This window comes from Cibotium barometz, chromosome 47 (genome assembly GCF_041138505.1).
Source record: "Cibotium barometz isolate CiBa-2024 chromosome 47, ASM4113850v1, whole genome shotgun sequence".
In the NCBI taxonomy this organism is placed as follows: Eukaryota; Viridiplantae; Streptophyta; class Polypodiopsida; order Cyatheales; family Cibotiaceae; genus Cibotium; species Cibotium barometz.
Genome location: NC_141092.1, coordinates 40,685,929 through 40,709,017, shown reverse-complemented (window position 1 = coordinate 40,709,017; position 23,089 = coordinate 40,685,929). Strand labels below are relative to the sequence as shown.

Here is a 23,089-nt window from a genome sequence, read left to right as displayed (position 1 = left end):
TAAATAAATAAATATGTGTATGTGTATACATACACACACATACATACGTACACACACACACACACACACACACACACACACACACATATATATATATATATATATATATATATGATGCATACATACAAGTATGCATGTATGCATCATATATATGTATCCATGTGTACGTGTATGCATGTTTTTATACACATGTAAAAAAATAAATAAATAGATAAATAAAAAACATATTTATGTATGTGTGTGTATATACATAAATAAATTAGTAATAAGTAAATAAATATATGTATGTATTTATGTGTGTGTGTGATTTTCAAAATGGATGTCTCTTGTTGTGATTTTGGGGAGTTTTATGTCACTTGCCATATGTTTTGTTTTTTGAAGTGCTTGCTTTCTTCATATTCTTACATATGCTTCGTTATTGCTAGCTTACAAATCTCTATCCTAGAGCAAAGGTGTATTGGAGGTTGTCCAAGAACTTGTGTTTGATGCCTTTTCACATGTGGCTCAAAAGCTAAGGTGACGTGAAGGTTAATTTTCTCCCCTTTTTTTTTTGCAATACACGCACATTCAATGTCATGTCTTGGTTTGTTGTACCGGAGCTACCTCAATTACCTACCTAAGTTCATATGCTACTCAAGCATTTCTTTGCTTGGTATTTGAGAGAAGTTGAGGCTATGTTCTTGAGATATTAGAGTTGTGAATGTCACAGGCAGAATGAAGAGATATGTGTATATAAATGATCGCGACCTTTGTCTTGATACTTTTTGCGACAATAAAGTATCAAATACGAAGTACACCGTTTTCAATTTTCTTCCCAAAAACTTATGGGAGCAATTCAGGTTTGCAAACTGTTTCATATTTTACATTATCTTTTTGTGCATTGATTGATTTTATGTACTCTGAAGAGGAAGTCTAAAAGCTGTCCATGGCCTCCTATCTCTATGGTCTTTGCTCTATGGAGTCTAAAAAAACAAAGGAGGGGGGTAGTGTGTTGGGGAGTGTCCTTCATGACCCACGTAATGTTGGTTGGCCAATATCGAGCCAACTTCCCCCTTTACAAGCACGGTTTGCTGACCATTTTAAATTTAAAAAAGAAGGGGGGGAGGGAAGGATGGGTTGGGGGTGGGGGTTATGGGCTAGAGTTTTTGTTTGTTTGAAACTATACAGGGAGAAGTGGAGGAGTGTACACGGGAGAAAATGCAGGAGGAAAGGGATGGCAGGGTGAAAGGCTGGATAGCCATGGGCTGAAGGTGGATGAGGTAGGACAGGTGGTGTGCCCATCAGGTGGCGGTGGTGGTTGCCACAGCAAGAGCACCACGATAACGGAATGACCGCTTGCTACAAGCTAAATGAAAGGGAGATTGTCCAACACATTCTTATGCATGGTATATTTACATGCTTGGAATTGTTTTCGTGTGAAATGTTTACTACCTACAAGATTTGTGTATCTAGTAGTTTACAGGCAGGTGATGCCCTCTCGTGAACCGTGCGTGTGAATCTGTATTTTGACCTTGCTTGTGGGCTATAGAGAGGTGGCAGGTGTGACTCTAAACTTTGTGTTTATACTCGGCTAGAATTACAGCTCACTTTGCTATTTTGTAGGTCCATACTTCATTAAAGTACGGCTGGACAACTTATATGTGAGTTTGGGCATCCATACTTCATTAAAGTGTGGGCAGACATGTTATAAGTGAGTTCAGGCTGGCGGCCGTCTCATAGACCCATTGGGTCTTTTGAAGACGTTTAATATAAATTTCTTTCTTTCTTTCTCACAAATTAGGCACTCTTTTAATTAAAAGGGTGTGGACAACTAAATGGGCTACCTTTCCACTTATGGGAGAGGTGTGGCCTCCACTTAGGTGGCCCAATATGGAAGGGCTCTCTCTCTCTCTCTCTCTCTCTCTCTCTCTCTCTCTCCATCCATGGATGAAATATAGCTATTTTTATTTTGAACCTCAATTTCGAACTAGATGCAATAGAACCCATTGTAATTTAAACTCTTAAGAGTCTTAAGAGTTCATTTTGAGTTATTTTTTTTCAGTTTTATGCCTCTTTGGCATCGATACCCATTGTGGAATGTAAATGGATGTACCTGATCTGTCCCATAGGTCGGATTCGGCCTCCCGTGGACGTTAATATAACTTTCTTTCTTTCTTTCTCTCTCTCTCGGCCTACATCATCTTATCTCTTGTCATTAGGGCTCTTAAAAAATAGGAGAGCAAAAGATCATGAGGATCTACGCGCGGAACATTTTGCCTACGGGCACCACGTATTGGCTCCCATTCTTGCCAGTCTTTTTAACAGAGCACTCTGTGAAGGCTTCCCACCCTCCTGGACTACCAACACCATTGTCCCCATCCACAAAGCAGGAGACCCCATGGACCCAGGTAACTACAGGACTATCATGATTGGTCACACAATGGCCAAGATCTATGGGGCAGCACTAGAGGACATGATGAGCTCTATGATGAGCTCTATGGTAGAGAGGATGGGAAACAGAGCATCAGGCCAGGCAGGCTTCAGGAGAAAATTCTCCACGCTGGACCATATCTTTACTTTACGGGCTATCATAGAGGAGGCGAGGTCCTCAAAGAGACGTGTATTGCTGCTTTGTGGATTTCCGCAAAGCCTTTGACTCCGTCCCTCGACCCCGTCTGATAGGACGCTTGCAGGAGCTCTAGTTCTCACATGAGATGATATGGGGTTGATGGCACTATATGAGGCAGTACTTGGCTGAGTACGTGCACCCGGTGGGACCTCGGGAGATATATGTAGCACTATTGGGGTTAAGCAGGGCTGCCCACTCTCACCTACACTCTTTGGCCTATGGGGTTAAGCAGGGCTGCCCACTCTCATCTACACTCTTTGGCCTATACATTGATGAGATCGCAATATTTGTAGATAGTTTCAGAGGTAGATGTTCACCATTGGCTCAGACAGTAGTGCCCATATTGTTATATGCTGACGACATTGTCTTGATCTTAGATTCAACGGAGGGCTTATAGAAACATTTAAATGCATTGGATAGATTTTGCAGGGAGAGAGACCTTACGGTCAATTTGGGCAAAACCAAGGTTATGGTCTTCAACACATCTTATGTAGTCGCCTCATGATTGTCTTTCATATACAGAGATGCCCTAGTGGAGATTGTGCAGAAGTATGTGTATCGAGGAGTCACTTTTACAGGCCCTTTGTTTTGCATGACCACAACTGCCATTGACTGACTTGCGAGGGGGCATGCCTCCCTAGCCAATATGGAGAGACTGTTTCTAGGCACATTTCCAAGAACCTCGCACTAAGTGCTGGCTCTTTGATACTCTAGTACAACCAGCGGCTATGTATGGTGCAGCCTTTTGGGGGCGAGGCCTAGGGAAGGATAATTGGAGGAGCATAGAGAGGCTATAGGTGATGATGTTGTCACGCATTATCAGGAGTAAGCCAGCATGATCAGGAGTAAGCCATAGCATGATCAGGAGTAAGCCATCTGCACCACATGACATTCTACATGCAGAGTTTGGGGTGGCCCCACTGGTTACATACGTCCTTTTTTAAACTCACTTATATTCAGCATGTATACACGCTTGATAGAGATCGCCTCCCACGACTAGCACTAGAGTCCTCTATGCAATTATACTGTGAGAGGGAGAGGGAGCGATTGAGACGATTTGGGCTACCCTCCTCCTCAGCGACACGGCCACCACCATTACCGACACATGCATGGTACTCTGAGGTAGTCGAGTGGTTTCATGCACATGGCATACAGATGGATTGTCTCCCCCCGTTTTAGTATAGCCTCAATTCCCCCCTACCTTGATCTCTCACAATAGGAGATCAACCGGATCTTCCGGTTAGATCTACTCGGGCTACACATACACTAGACATGGGTGTCTTCGTTAGAGATTGGTAAGAAGTGTGAGTTCTACAGAGACCACTTCTTGAGACTCTCCGGGGATGGATTCTTTGAGATCCCGGGATACATAAAGATACACATGTCACATGCTATGCATATCACGATCGGTCATCTCAGGGTATCCTCCCACCGCCTCAGAGTAGAGATTGGCATAGCTAGAGCTGATGATATCTTACATAAGGAGAGGACATGCACAGTATGCACCACAGGAGCAGTAGAGGATGAGGCCCATTATACGTTTAGTTGCCCAGCTTACTACGAGATACAAGGGAGATTCCACTGCGTCTTCCGAGAGGGATTCGGACCACTCGCATGGGTGATACAATTTGAGAATTAGAGGTGTTTGGGCATGTACTTGATGGAGCTCAGATGACACAGGGATGTAGTGTTGAGGCAGCATGCTGAGAGACAACCCTGGCTCCGACAGGACACCTCATAGAGAGCCATTACAAATTTCTTTGTGGTACACACATCCACATCGGAATCCAATGCCCACAACAGTTCCTCTACTACGACATCAAAGCCCACCACCCGTACCTACGCTCCAGCTCCACGCCCTAGAGGAGTTCTTAGCGAGAGAGCTCGATCCATTTTGCGAACCAGACGTCCCCGACCCAGAGCATCATGTCCCTCCACCACATAGAGATAGATTCGTGAGGTTCTTTGCCGACATGACACGCTCCCATCATAGAGGCCTGACATTCACTCCACCATCAGATCGGTTTTGCCTGAGGCGGGTATCGTCATTAGGTGATCACAACATATCTCACTCTACACAGGATCATCTGTTGAACACATGTACTGTTAGATGTTTTCATTTTACTTTTTCTTTCAGTTTTCCATCATGGCTTAGCATATCCATGGTACCATTGTATTACTTTTGGTCTCATAGGCCTTTGGGGTCTTATGTAGACGTTAATATAACTTTCTTTCTTTCTTTGTCTTTCTTATAGGGATGGTCACATCTACATTGATGGGAAGAGGGTCGAATAGCGCCATCTGGCCTATGAGACACGGAGGAAACAACATGAAGACAAAGAGATACACATAGCAATCTGGAACTGTAATGGAGTCCTATGGACACATCCAGGGAGACTTGAGGAGGTGATGGAGGGCCGGGATATCATTTTGATGACAGAGACACATGAGAGCCCGGAGAGGGGCTTACCACAGGTTGAGGGTTATCAGTGGGAGTCAGCTCACCGACAGGGGATGAGACAGGCCACCTCCCGAGGTTCAGGAGGTATTGCAGTGCTTTTCAGACATGGGTTACATGAGCATGTTCGAGTCGTAGCACGAGACTCGGAGGCGAGATACATGTGGATTAGCGTACGTCTCTCGGAGACCAGTTGGATTTATATCGCCCTTTGCTACTTTCCTCTGAAGGGGTCGCGGTTTGCCACCACCGAGGAGCCGGGTGGAGGAGAGGCTAGTGAGTCTCCATACTCTGTCTTATCTGAGGAGATCTTAGACTATTCGACACTGGGAGAAGTCTTCTTGATGGGGGACTTCAATGCATGGACTCAGAGCAGACAGTGCGAGATCTATGACTTTGAGGATCCCTTGAGACTAGAGCCGCTAGCTACAGAGGATACAGGGACCACTCGGATCTCCGTTGATGGAGGAGCTGACAGCACTGGATATTGGCAACATTTGCTGGAGCTTAGGGCCCGACACCATCTCGTTATTTATAACGGGATGACTTAGTGGCCAGATTCAGGTGGGTTGACTTGCTTTCTAGTGGGAGGCGGCAGTAGTACAGTGGATTATGTGATGGGATCCCGGGAGGCAGCAGATATGGTGTCTCACTTCACTGTACCACCATGCCCCATTGGGGCGGATCATACATACCTATCCCTCACTTTCAGGAGCTTGCTGGAGACCCACCCACCCATCATTCAGCCACCACGCACTATTTTTCACTTCACTCAGGACCTAGCCGAGGTGTACGACTATCATGTTCATGATCAGCTATTTGCCTTAGATCCATCGGCACCCATGGCCATGCTCAACTCCCAGCTCTCACATGTACTGCACTCCGCAGCCACGAGGAGTTTCCCATACCACATACAGACAGGATGGCCACCTACATCTGGGAGCATGCCCCAGATCCGATGGTATGATGATGAGTGTAGAAACCTTTACCGCAGTCTCCGAGTGCAGAGGGCTCGCGGGGAGATCACCCAGAGGCAGGCAGGAGGATGCATACTCTCACCCGCCGTAAGCGGCGAGCTTATGAGGAGGCTCAGTACTGGGACACATATCACATGCTCATGAGCAGAGATGTTGCTGCTGCTTGGAGGAGACTCAGAGAGACCCGTCCTCCCACACCTATTGCCGATCCTCAGACCTGGTAGACATATGCAGAGAGACTTTATGATGTGCCTGCACAGCCCCCTATACCACAGCCCACAGAGCCATGCTCCACAGTCTCCACCTTCTTCACCCCACCTATGGTTAGGAGGGCCATATGCCGACTCCAACATGGACGGGCGACAGATCATACAGGATTACAGGGAGAGCATCTCATCTATGCTATTGATACATTGGCACAATTTCTTGCTCATCTCTTCAACAGAGCTCTGTCAGAGGGGTTTCCGGCTGAGTGGACGATGCACACTATTGTGCCGATCCATAAAGCGGGAGATGTACTAGACCCCGGGGACTACAGGACCATCATGGTTGGCCATATATTGGCCAAACTATACGGGGTAGTTTTGGAGGCAGAGCTGAGCACTCATGCAGAGGTTGGGGGATTGAGAGCAGTAGGCCAGGCAGGCTTCCGTCGAGCCTTCTCGACCATTGACCACATTTTTACATTGAGGACTTGATTGATCAGGCCAAGGCACGGAGGCAACGGCTCTATTGTTGCTTTGTGGATTTCTGCAAGGCATTTGATACTGTGCCTAGAGAGCGCCTCTTTCGGCGACTACAGACACTAGGCATACCTTCAGACATGACGTGGGGCATATACAGGCTATATGAGCAGGTCTTTGGGAGAGTCCGATGCCCAGGAGGCTTGTCCGACACAGTTGCTAGCACCATTGGTGTGAAGCAGGGGTGCCCGCTCTCCCCCACGCTCTTTGGGCTCTATATTGATGAGGTGGTCGATTACATCACACAGGGAGGAGGCTCTGGGTTGAGCTATCAGGTATTACTGCCCATGTTATGCTTTATGCTGATGACATCGTCTTGGTATCCGACACGCAGGTTGGGCTTCAAAGACACCTTGTGGCTCTTGATGACTTCTGCGCACAGCAAGGGCTCACAGCGAACCTTGGGAAAACCAAGGTTATGATCTTCCACACTTCACCCGCAGTTAGGAGCCACACTACTCTCACATTAGCAGGAGGGCGGGTCGAGGTGGTGAGCTGTTATGTTTACCTTGGCATCACATTTACTAGCTCAGCTGGTCGCTTCTCCATGGCTTAGGCAGTCCGAGACAGGGTGACCCGGGGGTATGTAGCTCTTGCTGGCCTTGAGCGTCAGTGTCATCAGGCACATTTTCAGGAACCCCGCACGAAGGGGTGGCTCTTTGATACATTAGTGACACCAGCCTTGATGTATGCAGCAGCGGTTTGGGCACCAGGGCTTGCAGCCTCCACATGGGTACAGCTGGAGAGACCACAGATCTTGATGCTCTTGAGGATGATATGCAGCAAACTATCCGTCCTGCACGACATTGTTTGAGCTGAGTTTGCTGCACCACCTATGGCAGTGGAGGCATTGTTCCAGACGATCTCCTTTATATACAGGATGAGGGAGATGCCCACGGAGAGATTATCCCGCCGAGCTTTTGAGGCATCTAGACAGTTGGCCGAGGCTGGACACACTGGATCTTGGTATGCACAGATGCTACAGTGGTTCTCACATCATGGGATAGACATTGAGCGGTTGCCACCTTTTCAGTACGATCAGTCTGCTCCACGGGGTTACCTCTCTCTCAATGAGAGGAACAGAGTGATAAGACAGGACATATGGCAGCACTACATACAGGAGACATGGACAGCACCAGAGAGCCCACTACCACCGAAGATGCTGTATTACAGAGACCACTTTATGAGCATCTCAGGGGATGGGTTTATACATCGACTGCGGTACATGGATGTATACATGCCACACGGCTCTCGCATTGCTATTGGATAGCTACGAGTCTCATCACATCAGCTAGAGATAGAGGCTGGGAGAGCGGCACGGGTTCCTAGAGCTGAGCGGATATGCAGATTGTGCCGCGAGGAGGTGGAGACTGAGGATCACTTTGTATGTAGATGTAGAGCCCACCAGGGGGTCAGAGATAGATATGCAGGATTGTTTGAGGAGCACTCTTCACTACATCAGTTGATGAAGGCCTCGGACCAGCGACAGCTTGGCAGACTACTACTAGAGCTTCATAGTTCTCGAGAGACTCCTCCAGACACCCGCTCCCACTAGGGGTGGGAGACAGTCCCAGCTCACAGATTTCTTCCAGAGAGCTATGCCAGTGCCAGCTGATGTACCACGTGGGGTGACCGCACAGAGAGCAGAGGAATTGAGAGCCAGGAGGAGACCTAGACAGACTGGACATAGAGCACCCCGACTTCGTCACCGAGAGATAGCAGCTATCCGAATGAGACACCAGATGGAGACACAGGAGAGGCTAGCTCGCTTTCATTCAAACTCAGGGTACATGTTCACGCCATTCACAGCCTCAGCATCGGCGATGTATGATATCTTATATCCCTCTTATGGCACTGGATGGAGTTAGACATAGATCTGCATAGCATGCTTGTACTACCCCTTCAGCATATAGAGATGCATCTTGCCTTAGTACTCCATCCACATCCCCACCCCCCCTTATATTGTTTGTATATGGGCACACTTTTTCTTTTCTTTCTTTTCTTCCGATGACCGGAAGAACACAGTTGTATTATTTTTTGTCTCATAGGCCGACTTTGGCCTCTCGTAGACGTTAATATATCTTTCTTCTTTCTTTCTTTCTCTCTCTCTGGCATGAGCACCTTTGCACCCCTCCTCCTGTGGTGTTGCGCACCCCCGGGGCATCCCTGCTGACCATGCTTGCGCACCCCCTAGGCGTCCCTGCTGTCCGCGCTGCGCATCCCTTGCTATGTGCCCCTCTGCAATCAAAGATTCAGATACGCATGGGAAAAGGGAAGGACAAAGCTGGTTTTAACATGCAAAAAGGTGGACAGCCACCTAAAAGGGATTTCAAGGATGCAAGGAATGCTCCAAAAGCTGAAAATGCCAATGAGAAGAAGCCATGGAACAAGAGGAGCACATATGGCTCATCTTAGTAGCAAAGGGTGTAGTACATGCAAGAGGGCAAATGCTTTAAATAGTAAAGACCACATGTCAAGCTGATGTACAAACAAAGACAAGAAGGCAGATGAGCCTAAAGTGCATGTGAGCATGGTGCCCGATGTGGTAGTAAAGACCACATGTCTCACCAATGTACAAACAAAGACAAACAAGGAGATGAGCCTAAAGTGCATGTGAGCATGGTGCCCGGTGTGCAAGGCAATATGGGTCATGCAAGCCAGGATAGAGTAGTATGCAAAGCATGGGGGCAACTTAAAGATCAGCCCACCTTATTCATGTGTGATGATTGCTCTACCGACAACTTCATCTCCACTCAGATGGCTGCCGCCTTGGGGATTGAAGTGGGAGACATGGGACGTGAGATACATGCATATTTTGCCTTTTTGAGAAGGACGTGAAATCACTCCTCTCATTGGAAAGCTGCAAATTCACATCCAAGGCTACCTCGACCATGCAAACTTTCTTATTGCATTTCTTTTTGGATGTGATGTACTGCATGGCGAATGGTGGCATGCATGATCAAAAAGATTAATAAGATCTCTTTTATGTATGAAGACAAATGAACAAATCAATAAAGACTGTTTGGAAGAGTGCATCCACAACCATTGGGTTGCAACAAACTCTGCCCGAATAATCTAGCGTGGGACGGATGGTTTTTTGTGGATCATACAGGAGAACATCATGACTAGGGGCCTCTCAACCCGCTGCCAATCCTCATCGGGTAAATCTACTCCTCAGAAGGCTGCTACTCCATACATCAAGGCTGATGTGACGAGGGTGTCAAAGACAACTGTTCATCCTGGGCTCCTGGAGATGTGCTTGGAAGCATTGCTATGAGCTTAAGGCTACATATCCTCGTCACTTTGGCATGTGCTACGGGAACCATGGTAAAGCTTGGGCCACTAAAAGTGACACCAAGGTAGACATAGGATGCTCTAATCCGTCTCCAATACTGCACTAAGTGGGAAGGAGAAGATCATCGTGCCACTCTTTGGGGTGGATGGTCTGGAGTGATATAACACCACATATACACGATATTCCCCATTAGCCACCTTTGCCCCCCACCACCACCAGATCCCTGCCCCACCACCTCCACCTTCTTCACAAAAAGCATGGTCCTAAAGGCCATCTGTAGACTACATAATGGGTGGGCCCTGGAGCACGAGGGACTCATTGCCTAGTACATCTCACATGCCGATGATACCTTGGCACCCCTACTAGCCTACATGTTCAAAAGAGCCCTTTGTGAACGATTTCCACCCTCTTGTTCAGGGCAAAGCACGACATTAGAGGATTTACTACTGCTTTGTGGATTTTCGCAAAGCTTTTGATATTATAAGCCAAGCCCACCTCCTACAGCATCTACAGGAGATAGGAGTCCCATCTAACATGGTTCAGAGCATCATCGCCCTCTATGGGCCCGTCACCGGACAAGTGAGAGCCCTAGGATGTACATCGTAGGAGATTTCCAGCACCATTGGGGTGAATCAAGGATGCCCTCTATCACCCACTCTTTTTGGTCTCTACATTGACGACATCTCGAGCTCCATTGACAGATTAGGCGGGGTTAGTCCCACATTGGAAGGCATATTGATCCCCCTAATAGTTTATGCAAATGACATCATCCTCGTTTCAGATTCAGCCTAGGGGGTTTAGAACATTTGGATGCCTTACAAGATTTCCGCAATCAGTGAGACCTTACTGGTAACCTTGGTAAAACGAAGGTAATGGTCTTCAATATCTCCCGCCCCTTCACATCCAGATTGAGCTTCACATACAGGGAGAGGAGATCCTATGGAGAGCATGCATAGGAGTGCCATGTGTCCGAGCAGGTGATAGGTGTGGGGGTGATGTCTCGGAGTTTCCTACAAGCCTCTTTGCGGTTCAGCCCTAAAAAGAGTGGGAAAATTCATCCTCTCAAGTGAGAACTCCCGTTTCTTTCGTTGGGTGAGGCGTTTAGAAATCCATTGCGCTTGGCACTTCATGATTTGCCCATTCCTATTTCATGCTTAATAGGGGAGCGTGTGGCTCGACATTCGTCATCATACCAACAATTATGAGGCATGGAACCACAAGGTGGCTTGGCGGTAGATTGCTGCGTGTAGATGAAGAGGTGGTGGTAGATGTGTGGAGAATGGTGTTGAGCTATGATGATGTGAGGGCTGGTAGGGGGACAATAGGATCCACATCTTGGAGGTGGCAATGATGTGGTCAGAGTAAATAGGGTCAAGCTCGTGATCAAAATGGACCTAGGTGTGATGTGAGATCTGGGGTGTTGACAGGGGGACGGGTGGTGTGCAAGTAAGAGTGAAAGAGAGGTAGGTATGAACAGCGTCAAAGGGGGGGTGGTGGGATGGAGAAGTTGGGGAGTAGGTGTGCCAAAGCCGGAGATCCCATCAAGTAGTCCACAATGCTGGTACCTCTTGAGTAAGGGAAGGAGGTGAGGGCATCGAAGGAGGGCCATTGGGACATCCCGTTATAGATAACAAGACCATGTGCAGCTCCCAGCTCTAAGAAGTGCCTCCCATACACCATGGCCTCATGGTCCTGTCATGATCTTTGTAACCCCATGTTGAGCTCCTGTAATCTGATAGGGTCGTCTAGATCAAGTAGTGGGTCCTGGCGACTCCCTATTCTGCTGACTCCTTGTGGTGGCATTGAAGTCCCGGAGTAGGAGGATTTCCCTTGGCTGTGAGAATTCCATAATATCTCCATATAATGATAAGTACGGTGATTGGCCATGCTGTGCCGTGTAAGGGGAGTGGCTCGGTGCAAAATAACACATAGCAATGTGGATGACTCTATCCCTAGTAAGCTATAGCCGCACCCAAACTTCAAAGATCCCTTGCGTCTTCGTGCTTCTCGACGATGCTGAGAATCCGTCAGAGGTGGGGTCTAAAAAGGATAGTTAACCCTCCCGAGCAATGTACTCTTGATGTGTGGGTCTCGCCTCAGAAGGTTGAGGCCCACTTGAACTCGGTTGTGTATGGTAATCCCCTCTCAAGGCTTTGATGAGTCTTTGTATAGAAAATGACATCCCTGCCTGTGAGAGTCTCGCTCAAACCTCCTTTTCTCTGGTTGCCATGTTGCTATGTGTGAAAAGATTTTTATAGGGTCCCATCCTTTTGCCGTTAGGAAAATTAGGGTGGTGTTTATTTCTTAGCGTGCTTGTTTGCTCCCTCATCTCTTGGACTCAATGAATTCTCATTACAAGTTCAGTAGAGAGAATCAGTGTGGATTATTTTGGTGGAGGTTGAGGGGAGCATATATGTTTCCTCAACCTATATGTTCCAAACTCACAAGAAAAAGGGAAGAGGGGGTGTGGGGGGAGTGGCGTGGGAGGTGGAAGCTATAGTGGGGGGCAATAATGCCACCCGACACCAAAGTCACCTTGAGCGAGTTAAGGGTCACAAGTTCCAAGTATGAAAGGCGGCAATGTTGCATGTGCTTTGACCGTTGCCAAACGCTTATGCATTTGCAACAATCATAACATCCCCTCCCAACAATCATAACATCCCCTCCCACTTATAAAATTAGACTCCGGCTAAATAAGAGACTTATAATGTTGAAAGAGTTTTGGAAATAGTGGTAGATATTACTGTAGATCTTCGTCATTTCGCCATGTGAGGGTCAAGTTCTTTGTCACTAGGCCATTTATGCTTGTGGTGAAGCTCACACTGAGCAATATTGAAATAGTTTCCTGAATTGTCTTGGCGCCGTGCTTTAAAATCCCAAGTTGTGGCATCATTCTTTAATGTCTTCATCCTTGTTAGCTTCCAAATGTTGGGCTTGAAGTTGGCTTGGTTATGTAGAAGAATGTGGAGATCTGGAGACTTAAGCAGGAATTCTCTTGATGACTTGAATAATATTTGCTTTTAGAGGAATGTGGGAAATTCTTTGCAGTGTTGAAAACATTATCCTCTTGCTTGGTGTTAGCTGTGTCATTCCATGGGATAAGGTTGAAACAAGTGTTATATCCGCTTTGGTAGTCTCGACATCTTCAAAGGAGTCCACTGTTGGTGACTCATCATTTTGAGATAAAGAATCCAAAGACTTTTCAATATCATCATGCCGTTCTTCTGAAGGCATGCTAGAAGAATCCTCGTTGTTGTCATCAAGTGACTCAATAAAGTTTGCCATAGACATGCCAAGGTTAGGAGAGTCAGCTTTAGTTCCACAAATTTGTTCCTTGTGAGTATGTGAAGTCTCTGAAGAAATTATTGAAGCCAGGCTAGTACTAACATGAAGTGCATGAGCTAATGTATGTTTTGCTTTTGAATTATGAGAGCAGTTTTTTGAAGTTGAAAGCTCCACATTATGGTTTTGAGTAGCATTGAGCCGTTTATTAGCGCATTCAAACCATCTATGGTTGTCATGACAAATTGTGTACAATCCTGTCTTTTTTTGTTAATGAGAAGACGAGACTGTTGTAGGGCAAGGATTGCGAGGTTGGTCACGTCTAGAGTCCTGTCCACGATCAGATACATGTGGTTGAAAGGACTCTTGATGCTTAGAATGATAAGAAGATGACCCTTGTTGTCGGCGAGGTTGTTGCGAATGTTGCCAAGGGGAGTTGGGTCGGAATTGAAAGTTGCCTGATGAGGATTGTTCAGGACCATTACTAGTCATACGTGAACGGCTACCAGTTTTAGCATAATGGGAACGACCTTGAGAGGCTGATTTTTGAAAATTCGGACTTAGATCCACAACGCACTCGGTGTAGTGAATGGTGGCAGCAAGATCGACATGGTTGTACTCTTGCACATCACCTTCAATGAAGGCATGAAGCTCGTCTGCTGGGAACAAAGAATCAATCTCTAGTATCAGGCTAGTGAGCTAAGAGACATAAGAAGCCAGAGAACGAGTTTGGTCCAAGTGGCGTAATTGTGGGTATCTTTAGGGTTAGCAAATACAAAGTCTTAGCTATGGAGGTTCAAATTGAAATATGATGTTGTGTGTAGTAATGAGAGAAGGGTAGAGAGATAAGAGAACAAAGCTGAAGAGACTGTATTTGCACGAACAATGTAATGATAGTATAGATTGTTGTGAAGTTCACAAGGTACAATGCTTTTATAGGCAAAATGTCTTTCTCAACACACAAACCATGGGACAATGACACATGGCTAAGTGATGACATCACTACTTGCACACACAAACACTTAGGTGGCTACAAGAGGTGGTTCATATGTTCTCACTCACTTACATAAGTGAGTGTTCTTACACACAAAGGAGTGTTCACACCTAGATAGGTGTTCACACTTACACATTGGTGGACACAAGATGGAAACACACACATACGACTCTGAATCCAAACAAACCCCCCTTCGGAGCGAAGATGGAGATGTATCAAAATAGACCTTCAATAAGCATGGTGATTTGGGCTTGTTGGCACTATGTGATGCAAAAGATTACAGTGGCCATACTTGACATGATACAACAAATCATAGTCAAGCCTGCAAATGGAGCTTGACCACACATGACTTTAACTTACATCAATCTACTCAAAGATCAACACACCCCGTGGATCTAAACATGGTTAGACTGGGATAGTGGAGTCTTTTATAGCATAAAGCGGTACAAACATATAACAGAATTGGGAAAAACACACAAGAGATTATTACATCTTGTTTTGGGGGACATCCTGGGCAGAGAACCCTAGATGCTGGCACACATATAAATAAATTAAAAGTCGGGGGTAGAATCCCGCGATGCCATTGTTGTAGACCTTTTTGTGGTGTCATTTCCAAGCAATGGAAGCTTGGTTAAGCTCAGGGGTCAGGGCGGAGGGCCCGGAATGGCACAAGTTTGAAGCTAAAGAGAGAAATCCCCAAATTTTCGTCAAAGCAGAGGCTTTATCTTGATGCCGGAGGCTTATGCTTGAGAAACCCCCAAACTTTTGGGACTGCATTGGCTTTAGATTGATGATTTTGTCCATTTTGCAGAAAAATCCCAAGTATGCAGGATGTAGATACACTTGATCTGATGTAGTTAACATATTTAGCAGAAGACCTCAAATTTGATGAGCATTGAAGTGATCAAGTAGATAAAAAGATTACCTTATGTGTGAAGATCTCCTTGCTTGATGTGGTCTTTGCTGGTATGCATCTATTGGAGAGGATCTGCTCTTTGCTGCAGGTGCACGGCAAGAAAGGATTAGTCCTTCAAGATAGAAAGGCTCCATGAGAGGTTCAGCTGGATGCACTGTGTGAATTGGAGAGGCTCAGCTGCAGGTACTGTGGACTAGACGGGGGGCAACACAGAGCTGCATAGGAGGACCTCGTGGAGAGGAGGTGCTGGGAGAGGCTCAGCTCTACAGAGCATTGGTGATGGTGCCAGAAACAGTAGCAGCATGGGCCAAAAGCCTGTGGAGTAGTGTTGAAACATGCGGTGGTGAACAGGCGACGGCGAATGAGTGGCAGGAGGTGGCGAGAGGCTATGCACATGCAGGCGGCAGTGCAGTGGAGAAGGCAAAAATGTCGGCCACGGGGTCTCCCATGACCTAAAATGGCAAGAGAAGGCTATAATGACAAGTGGAGAGCCACACAATAGCTGAAGCGACAAGTGTGATGCCACTTGTCTCACTTTGATCCACTTTCTGATAAGTGTGAGGTCACTTGTCTCACGTTGATCCACTTTCTTGCCACATGTCCCAATCTAAGAGATGGGTTCTCCCATAATCTTTACCTTTAAAAATATCCTAACTGGTAGACCTTCTGCCAAATGTGCTTTGGCATGTCTCCCCATTTGCTTAATTCCAGATGTAATGACGCGAACGGCATTTCCATTGGAGTCGGGCCAAAAAATAGTTACCCTTCTAGATTTTAGGAGTGTGATCCTTTGTATTTTAGGATAATCCCTCATTCCCAAAGCTTGTACTTTCCAAATATTTAGACGTCTTGGAGTCCACTAGACTCCTGTCATATTGGAAAATTTCCAGGTTGGTGACATCGGCGGCGTACACAGCGCACATTTTGCACAGAGACTCTCCTATCAAAGATATAATCATGTCCCATCAAGTGGGCGAGGCCAGATAGTCTCAAAAATCCAATATAACTGAAAGAATCCATGTTCCAAATAAATGGGTGAGACTAAATAATTCTCAATAATACCAATATCAAAATCATGTCCCAAATAAATGGGCGAGACAAAATAGTCCCATGAGTCTAGATATCATAATCATGTCTAAGACAAAACAATCCCATAAGTCTAGATATCATATCTCTCTATCCATGCTCCAAGAGTATATCCAAATAAAATAAGTTTTGGTGTCGTATCCACCAACTCGAGGGAGCAATCTCTCGTTCCCCAATCCCCAATGTCACATCAAATGCATGCTATTCTCCACTGGCTTCCATGCTTACACATGCAAACACCAAGCCGAGAAATAGAAGATTGATTGACTGTACATGCGGATGTAGGGATTTGAGCGTAGACATCAAGTCCCTAGCATACGAGATTCCAATCTACTAACACTTGGTGTAGACATAGTCCCCTGCCAACAAGGTGGCAGTCCACATGACCCTTGGCGTAGACATAAGTCCCCTGCCAACCAAGCATCATGTCCACTCTACCACTTGCACTCCGTATTGGTACTGTGACCACACACCTTGGAGGAGAGATGGGCTCAAGTGTGTAACATAAAATAAGTATCACTCATAGGCATAGATATCATGGTGCTCCATAAACATTTCTCATACACAGTTTATAGGCATTCGGCCAATGAGATAACTCCAGAGAAAATCCTCGATCCATGAGGTAACCATGAGTTCCATAAGTCCAGTGCATCCCAAATAAAGGAAGCCAAAAACATAATCCATCCCAATGAAGGGAGCCATAAACAATGTTTCCCTGAAACCATCTCAAGGCAAACAACAACACATTGTTCTCCTTGTATAGGCATACAAGGGTTAGTGAACATCAAAAGCGCTAGCAAAAGCACCAACTTTGCAAACTCAATGTATGCTTAGCTTTTCTTTTCGAGGTTCGATCTTGTGATGTGAGGGTTATGCCAATCAAAAGATATTTCCCCATATCGGTTGCCTTTGAGCTTGATAATAAGATCCATAAATCAGGCATAAATAGCCAATTCCACATAGAAGAGAATACAGGCAATAGAGCCAATTCCACGATTCCAAAATAGATTCTAAGAATCCATAAATCAGATTTCTTTTGCACATGTCTTGATGCATGACTGCTCTCTTAAGTGGATAGGTCGGGTGTATTTAACTACACTAATAGCCAGTGTTAATACCCCAACAGGATCGTCTTGACACAAGATTGTGAAAAAATCAATGCTCTGATACCAATGTAACTTCCGGGGGCGTCCGGGGGTTTCGCAAAACACTTGACCATCAATGCATATTAAACAATGGAATCGGCCATAGCCACTTAATCCACAAAACTGGAAAAGAGAGATGTGCACAGCTGACACTGCATAGAGGCTAGAATGGGCCAACCCCTTCCTTGGAGTATTTTATTACCCAAGGAGAAAATATCATGTACAAGCTTTGAGGGCCTTACTCTCCCCACGGGAGATGCTGGATTATCCATATACAAATGCCATAACACAGGCCAATATGAGGTAGCCATAAAATTTAGCTGGTACATAGGCTATGGAAATGCCGAGCCAACAATATAAACCATATACCTCTGTGTGGGTATTGATTCTTCCCCAAAAGTCATGGGTCTTCATGCAATAGAGCTGGTATTGTAGGTATAACTCTCCATTCAGCTGGTACAACAATAACATGCGTTGGTATAACAGGTACAATGAATGGCTAGTACAGCAGGTGCAGTGGCTGGTACAAGTACACGTGCTGGTACAGCAGGTACAGTGGCTGGAAGTCATAATAAAATGATTAAATACCTTGTCTTTAGTATTTCTTCGTGTGTACTTGGAGGCTGAGTTACTGAATGAGTTAAAAAAACTCTGGAATGATGCAACAGAATGTAAAATCCCTTTTAAGTCGAAACTCTCTGAACTGAAAATTAACCAAAGGTAAATGTGTGAACTGAATGTAATATTTACCCCAAACTCTCTTTGTGTCTGATGCGGAATCTCTGTCCCGAACTGTGTGTGTGCTGGAGGCCCAAACAAGTTTGCTGCTTCAACTGGAGGTGATGGCGCCGCCCAGGAGAGTGGAACTGCTGGCAGAAGGCGACGGAGGTGCTGGAACAGGCGCAGGCGGGGAGGAGATGGCAGAAGGCGATGGAGGTGCCGGAACAGGTGCAGGCGGGGGGAGACGGCAGAGCTTCCTGTAGGTGGGGCGGAGATGGCAGAAGGCGATGGAGGCTCTGAGACGGCCAAGGGAGGCCGAGTCGCTAGCGGAGGTGGTTCGTGTTCTAGTCAAGCCGCCCCAGAAGCCAGTGGCGGCGGTCAGCTCTGACTAGTGCTGCCCATCTAGGTGGTGCAAGCTGGCGGCGCTGGGCTCTGTGCAGCTCTGAACTGGAGGAGAACAGTGGCGCAGGCGGACAGTTTGGTGGCATGAGCAGGCGGAAGGGGCTGTGAGGGCAGCGGTGAAGTGAACCAGATAGGCAGAAGTACTGTGAGCAGAGCAGTTGGCTGGCAATGAGCAGGGGTGCACACTGGGCAGCAGTTCGAGGAGAATGGCAAGTAGAAGAAAGGCCAGGTGCAGAAGCTCTGATACCAACTGTTGACTAACAGAGAGTTGGAGAAGAGAGCACAGGAGAGAGAAGGGGAGAGTCGACCTAAGAGAGTGAAGGGAGTTGTGGACACAAATGTGCATGCACAAATTATCATTAGGTGGGGGCTATTCAATAGCCTTTGAAGTACAGAAGATAAGGTCGTGAGGACCATACAAAATAAAGGGTCTATATCACACTAAAGATAAAAATCTAGATAATAATAAGGTGTGTTCAGGGGCCGGTGTTTCCATATGGAGACGGACTGCCATCCTAGATTCTCCACCTTCTTCAAGATATGTAATCTTGTTCTCAAGTGGAGTGACATGAAGGAACTAGTGTTTTTACCTCTTTGGAGAATTTGTAATTGGCCCTGCCCAATGCATTTTTTGGTGCACTAATAGAAGGCTTCACATTTTACAAATAAAAAAAACAGGGTAATAGCATTTATGTTAAGAAAGAATCCAAAGAGCTTTCTGAACTAGGCCTGCTCATACTGGAATTTCAATGCTTCTTTTCTCCATTTTTTGTGGTTTTGCGTCAATGATTCGTTGCTCTGAATAAGTGGTTTTTTTTTTTTTTTTTTTTTTGCATGCTACAGTCGATTCATGAACAAGTATTTTCTACTGATTGCTTGCCTACAACTCTGGCCACTCATCACTCCTGTTAACCCAGCAAGCACATGGGGACCACTGGTTTTTATATTTGCAGTCTCAGCTTCAAAAGAGGCTTGGGATGATCATAGCAGATACCTACTAGATAAGCAAGCTAATGAGAAGAAAGTATGGGTAGTGCAGAAGGGGATAAAGACACAGGTATCTTGAGCTGTATCTTTTGCTATAGCTTTATCGTTTGAGGTAAGTTGCTATCTTCTTTTTTTAATAACAAGTCTGTGTCATTCTTTTGTTGCAGTTAAATGCTAAAGATATCCATGTCGGGGACATAGTATGGCTTCGTGAAAATGAAGAAGTGCCATGTGACTTGGTCCTACTTGGTACCTCAGAACATGAAGGCATTTGCCATGTGGAAGTATGTTGCAAGAGACTTAATCTTCTCATAGTAGTGAAAGACTTTTTGTCTACTTCTTATGGGCTTTGTAAGGGAGACACGATCGAATGTTGATCTGAGACTCTTCTAAGAATATATGGAGTTTTTATATTGGATGTGGAATTAGAACATAATAAGTTTGTAGATAACTTCATTAGGAATTATCTAAACAAGATTAACAATGCTAATGAAGGTTAATCAAATAATAAACTTGCTAATTGCCAAGAAGACAATGAGAGAGTAACGAATGAGAGGCCAACCAAATTGTGTCTCTTTCATTCCATCAATGGGCATTTATACAAAAAAGTAGGGCTTGGAGTGTGAGAATATGTGAATATGAAGTGGAACCAAATAGAGATCACACGAGAGAGTAGATAGCCAAGAGAGATCCAACACTTGAGTCAAGAGCTGAAAAGTATTGAATGAATTATGAAGGCACAATGGCCATGCTCATATACATCTCATGTAGAGCAGTCGCCAGTAGCACTGGAGGGCAAATGTCCACGATTGATAAAAATATCAGATAAATATCTGGATGAAAGTGGCATAAAATGAAGTAAAAGAGAGCTTGAGATGACATGTCCGACAGCTCCTCTCAGCTCTAGCACGGGGGTCTCACTCCCCTATGGGTAAGGAGCTGATCAATAGTATCTCGAGGAAGAGGTTTGGTGAAGAGATCAACAACGTTGTCCTGAGAAGGACAATACTCCAGTGTAATGATGCCATCCGCGACCAACTCACGAATGAAGTGAAAGTGGACCTCAATATGTTTGGTCCTGCCATGGAAGGATGAATTTCAAGCCAACGCCAAGGCACTCTCATTGTCCGTAAGAATACGGATCGGAGAATCTGAGAGTACATCAAGATTGCTCAACATCTGGAACAACCATAATAGCTCGGAGCAGGTATCCAGATAGCACGGTACTCAGCCTCAGTAGAAGATAATGAAATTGTATTGTGCTTCTCGGATATCCAGGAAATAAGATCGGAACCAAGAGTGAAGCAATAACTAGAAGTGGATCGTCAAGTATCTTGATCACCTGCCCAATCAGCATTAGAGTATCCAACAAGCTTAGTGTCTCCTCTGAAAGAGAGACCATAGTCAATGTTACGACCCTGTGTTTTTCCTCTGGATAGTAAGCAGGCGGGCACGGGCACGGGCACGGGATGGACAGTGTGAACGGCATCAGTTTGGATATGAAAAGGAAACCCATGTGTGTGGCCAGCCCAAGTGTGAAAGGGACAAAAAGGGATTTTAAGTTTATAAGGTTTTATAATCTTGGAAGATCTAAAAATAATATTTTTTTAAGGATGCGCCCTTTTGCCTATTGCTTTTAGATATTGCTTTTTGGAGAAAAGCAAGATGAGGCGCCTCCTTATTAAAGGGAAGGGTGGTGAAGTCGACGAGGCATGACTTCTTCTCCTTGGACATGGCTTCCTCTCACGGCGTTCCTTTGGCGACTGGTGGGCTACCCGGAAAAAGCACCGGGCTGAATACACTACCCTCTACCTCTTCCTTGGAAGGGGACTGACGGGCTGGAGGAAAGCGTTAAGGCTGGACTATGCTCGCTTCCTCTCTCTATTCCTCTTGCATACCGGTAGGCTGGAATGTGTGGCTACGCAGGTCTGCAGGGGTAGGCCGGCGGCTGCAGGATAGGAAGCGCGCATGTGGAGGTAAGTGGGCTGTAGCCAGGGATTGCAGCCTGCGTGGCACACACAGAGGGCCTGGTTTTTCTCATGGCAAGCAGTCTCTAGGCGGTGCACACGGGCAGACAGACTGTGGGAATGTCTCCCTCTCTCTTGTGCAAACAGGGGGACTGTGGGAGAAGTAGAAGCGTTCCGGTGGCTCCCAGGGATACAGGGAGTTTCGCTTTCTCTCTCTTTCTTAAAAAGGGGTGAACTGCCACAGGACTGAACAGAAGCATACATGTGGGGACAGCCGGCAGCCACCGATTTCTCTCTCTCTCTCTCTCTATGAAGACGTTAATATATCATTTCATTTCATTTCTCTCTCTCTATGGGATGCATGTGGGCTGGTTGAAGGAGATTAGAGATAGGCCTTTTCTGTCTCTCTCTCTCTCTCTCTCTCTCTCTCTCTCTCTCATCATGGATTGCAGGCTCTGTTGAAGAGATTGGGATACAGAGGGTCAAGCTAAGATGCACAGGATGATGTTCTTAGAAGAGATGTGTTGTTACTCTTCGTCTTGGACCATAGTTGTCACGGTACGAAAATACGATACCGTACGGGAATATTCGGTACGATATGAAATTTTGGGATACGGTACGATAAAATACGGTTTTTTAAATTAAAGAACACCTGCAAACATAGACATTTTCAATTTGGAAGGGGAGAGTCTAGAGAAGTTGTTTCAAACCAAAATATCATTAAAAACAACTAAACAAGTTTGAAGTGACAAACAGAAGTACATAAAGTATAGAGGTGCGATGCGATCATGCACGCTAGGCGCGAGTACAAAAAGAGAGGCTAGAGCCAAGGCCCAAGGAGAGACTAGACAAAGGCATCACTATCAGAGCTCTCGTTGAAATCATCCTCATGAGAAGAGGACACATCAGTGACCTTGCCGAAGTCGCCATCGCTAAGAAGGTTGCCCTCATCATCGAACTCGGGCTCTCTAAGCTCATGTGAGAAGCCAAAGGGAGCATCCTCATCTGCAAGAGCGAGTGTGGAGCTACCCGATCCACGCCGCACATAGGTATGCACTATGTCCCTGAGAGCACCACGAACCGTGCATCCACGGCTTCCTACTTGCACTCCTCTGCCACTACCTCCACGTCCACAACGAGTGCGAGTAGGTCGTCGATCAAACGACTCGAGCTCTCGATAGATCTCTGCATAGATCCTCTCCTCCTCCTCATCCGGCACTTTGTTTACACTCTCAAGAGTGCCCCTTGTGAGCTTGAATGCATCCACATTCACCTACATTGTACAATGATCAAGTGACAAGCAATGTATTAGAATTTGGTTCCAAATTTCAATAAACATTGAAGTTTGAAATTTGAATGCTTATAACTTATAACTTATAAGTTGTAACTTATACCTGTCTCGTCGATTCCATCTTTTGCATTGCGCGCACCATGCGCAAGTTAGCGCGGCAATACACTAGCCGCTCTAATTGTTGCGTGCTCAAGCGATTACGTAACTTCGTGTGTACA

General features: G+C 45.9%; 1 protein-coding gene across 5 annotated transcripts in view; it reads left to right on the top strand.

Moving 5' to 3' along the window:
- Positions 1-23,089, top strand: part of ALA2 (aminophospholipid ATPase 2) — a 125,407-nt gene that overhangs the window by 30,138 nt on the left and 72,180 nt on the right. For 2 of the 5 annotated variants that reach the window (XR_015263780.1, XM_086784730.1), the window contains exons 2-5: positions 426-527; positions 710-839; positions 19,470-19,683; positions 19,781-19,897. Coding sequence is in view for 4 of the 5 variants with exons in the window: in XM_086784730.1 (XP_086640856.1) it covers positions 715-839; positions 19,470-19,683; positions 19,781-19,897 (456 nt within the window). In the remaining variant the exon portion in view is untranslated. The remainder of the gene's footprint in view (positions 1-425; positions 528-709; positions 840-19,469; positions 19,684-19,780; positions 19,898-23,089) is intronic. The other 3 variants (XM_086784731.1, XM_086784733.1, XM_086784732.1) reach the window with 3 other exon arrangements.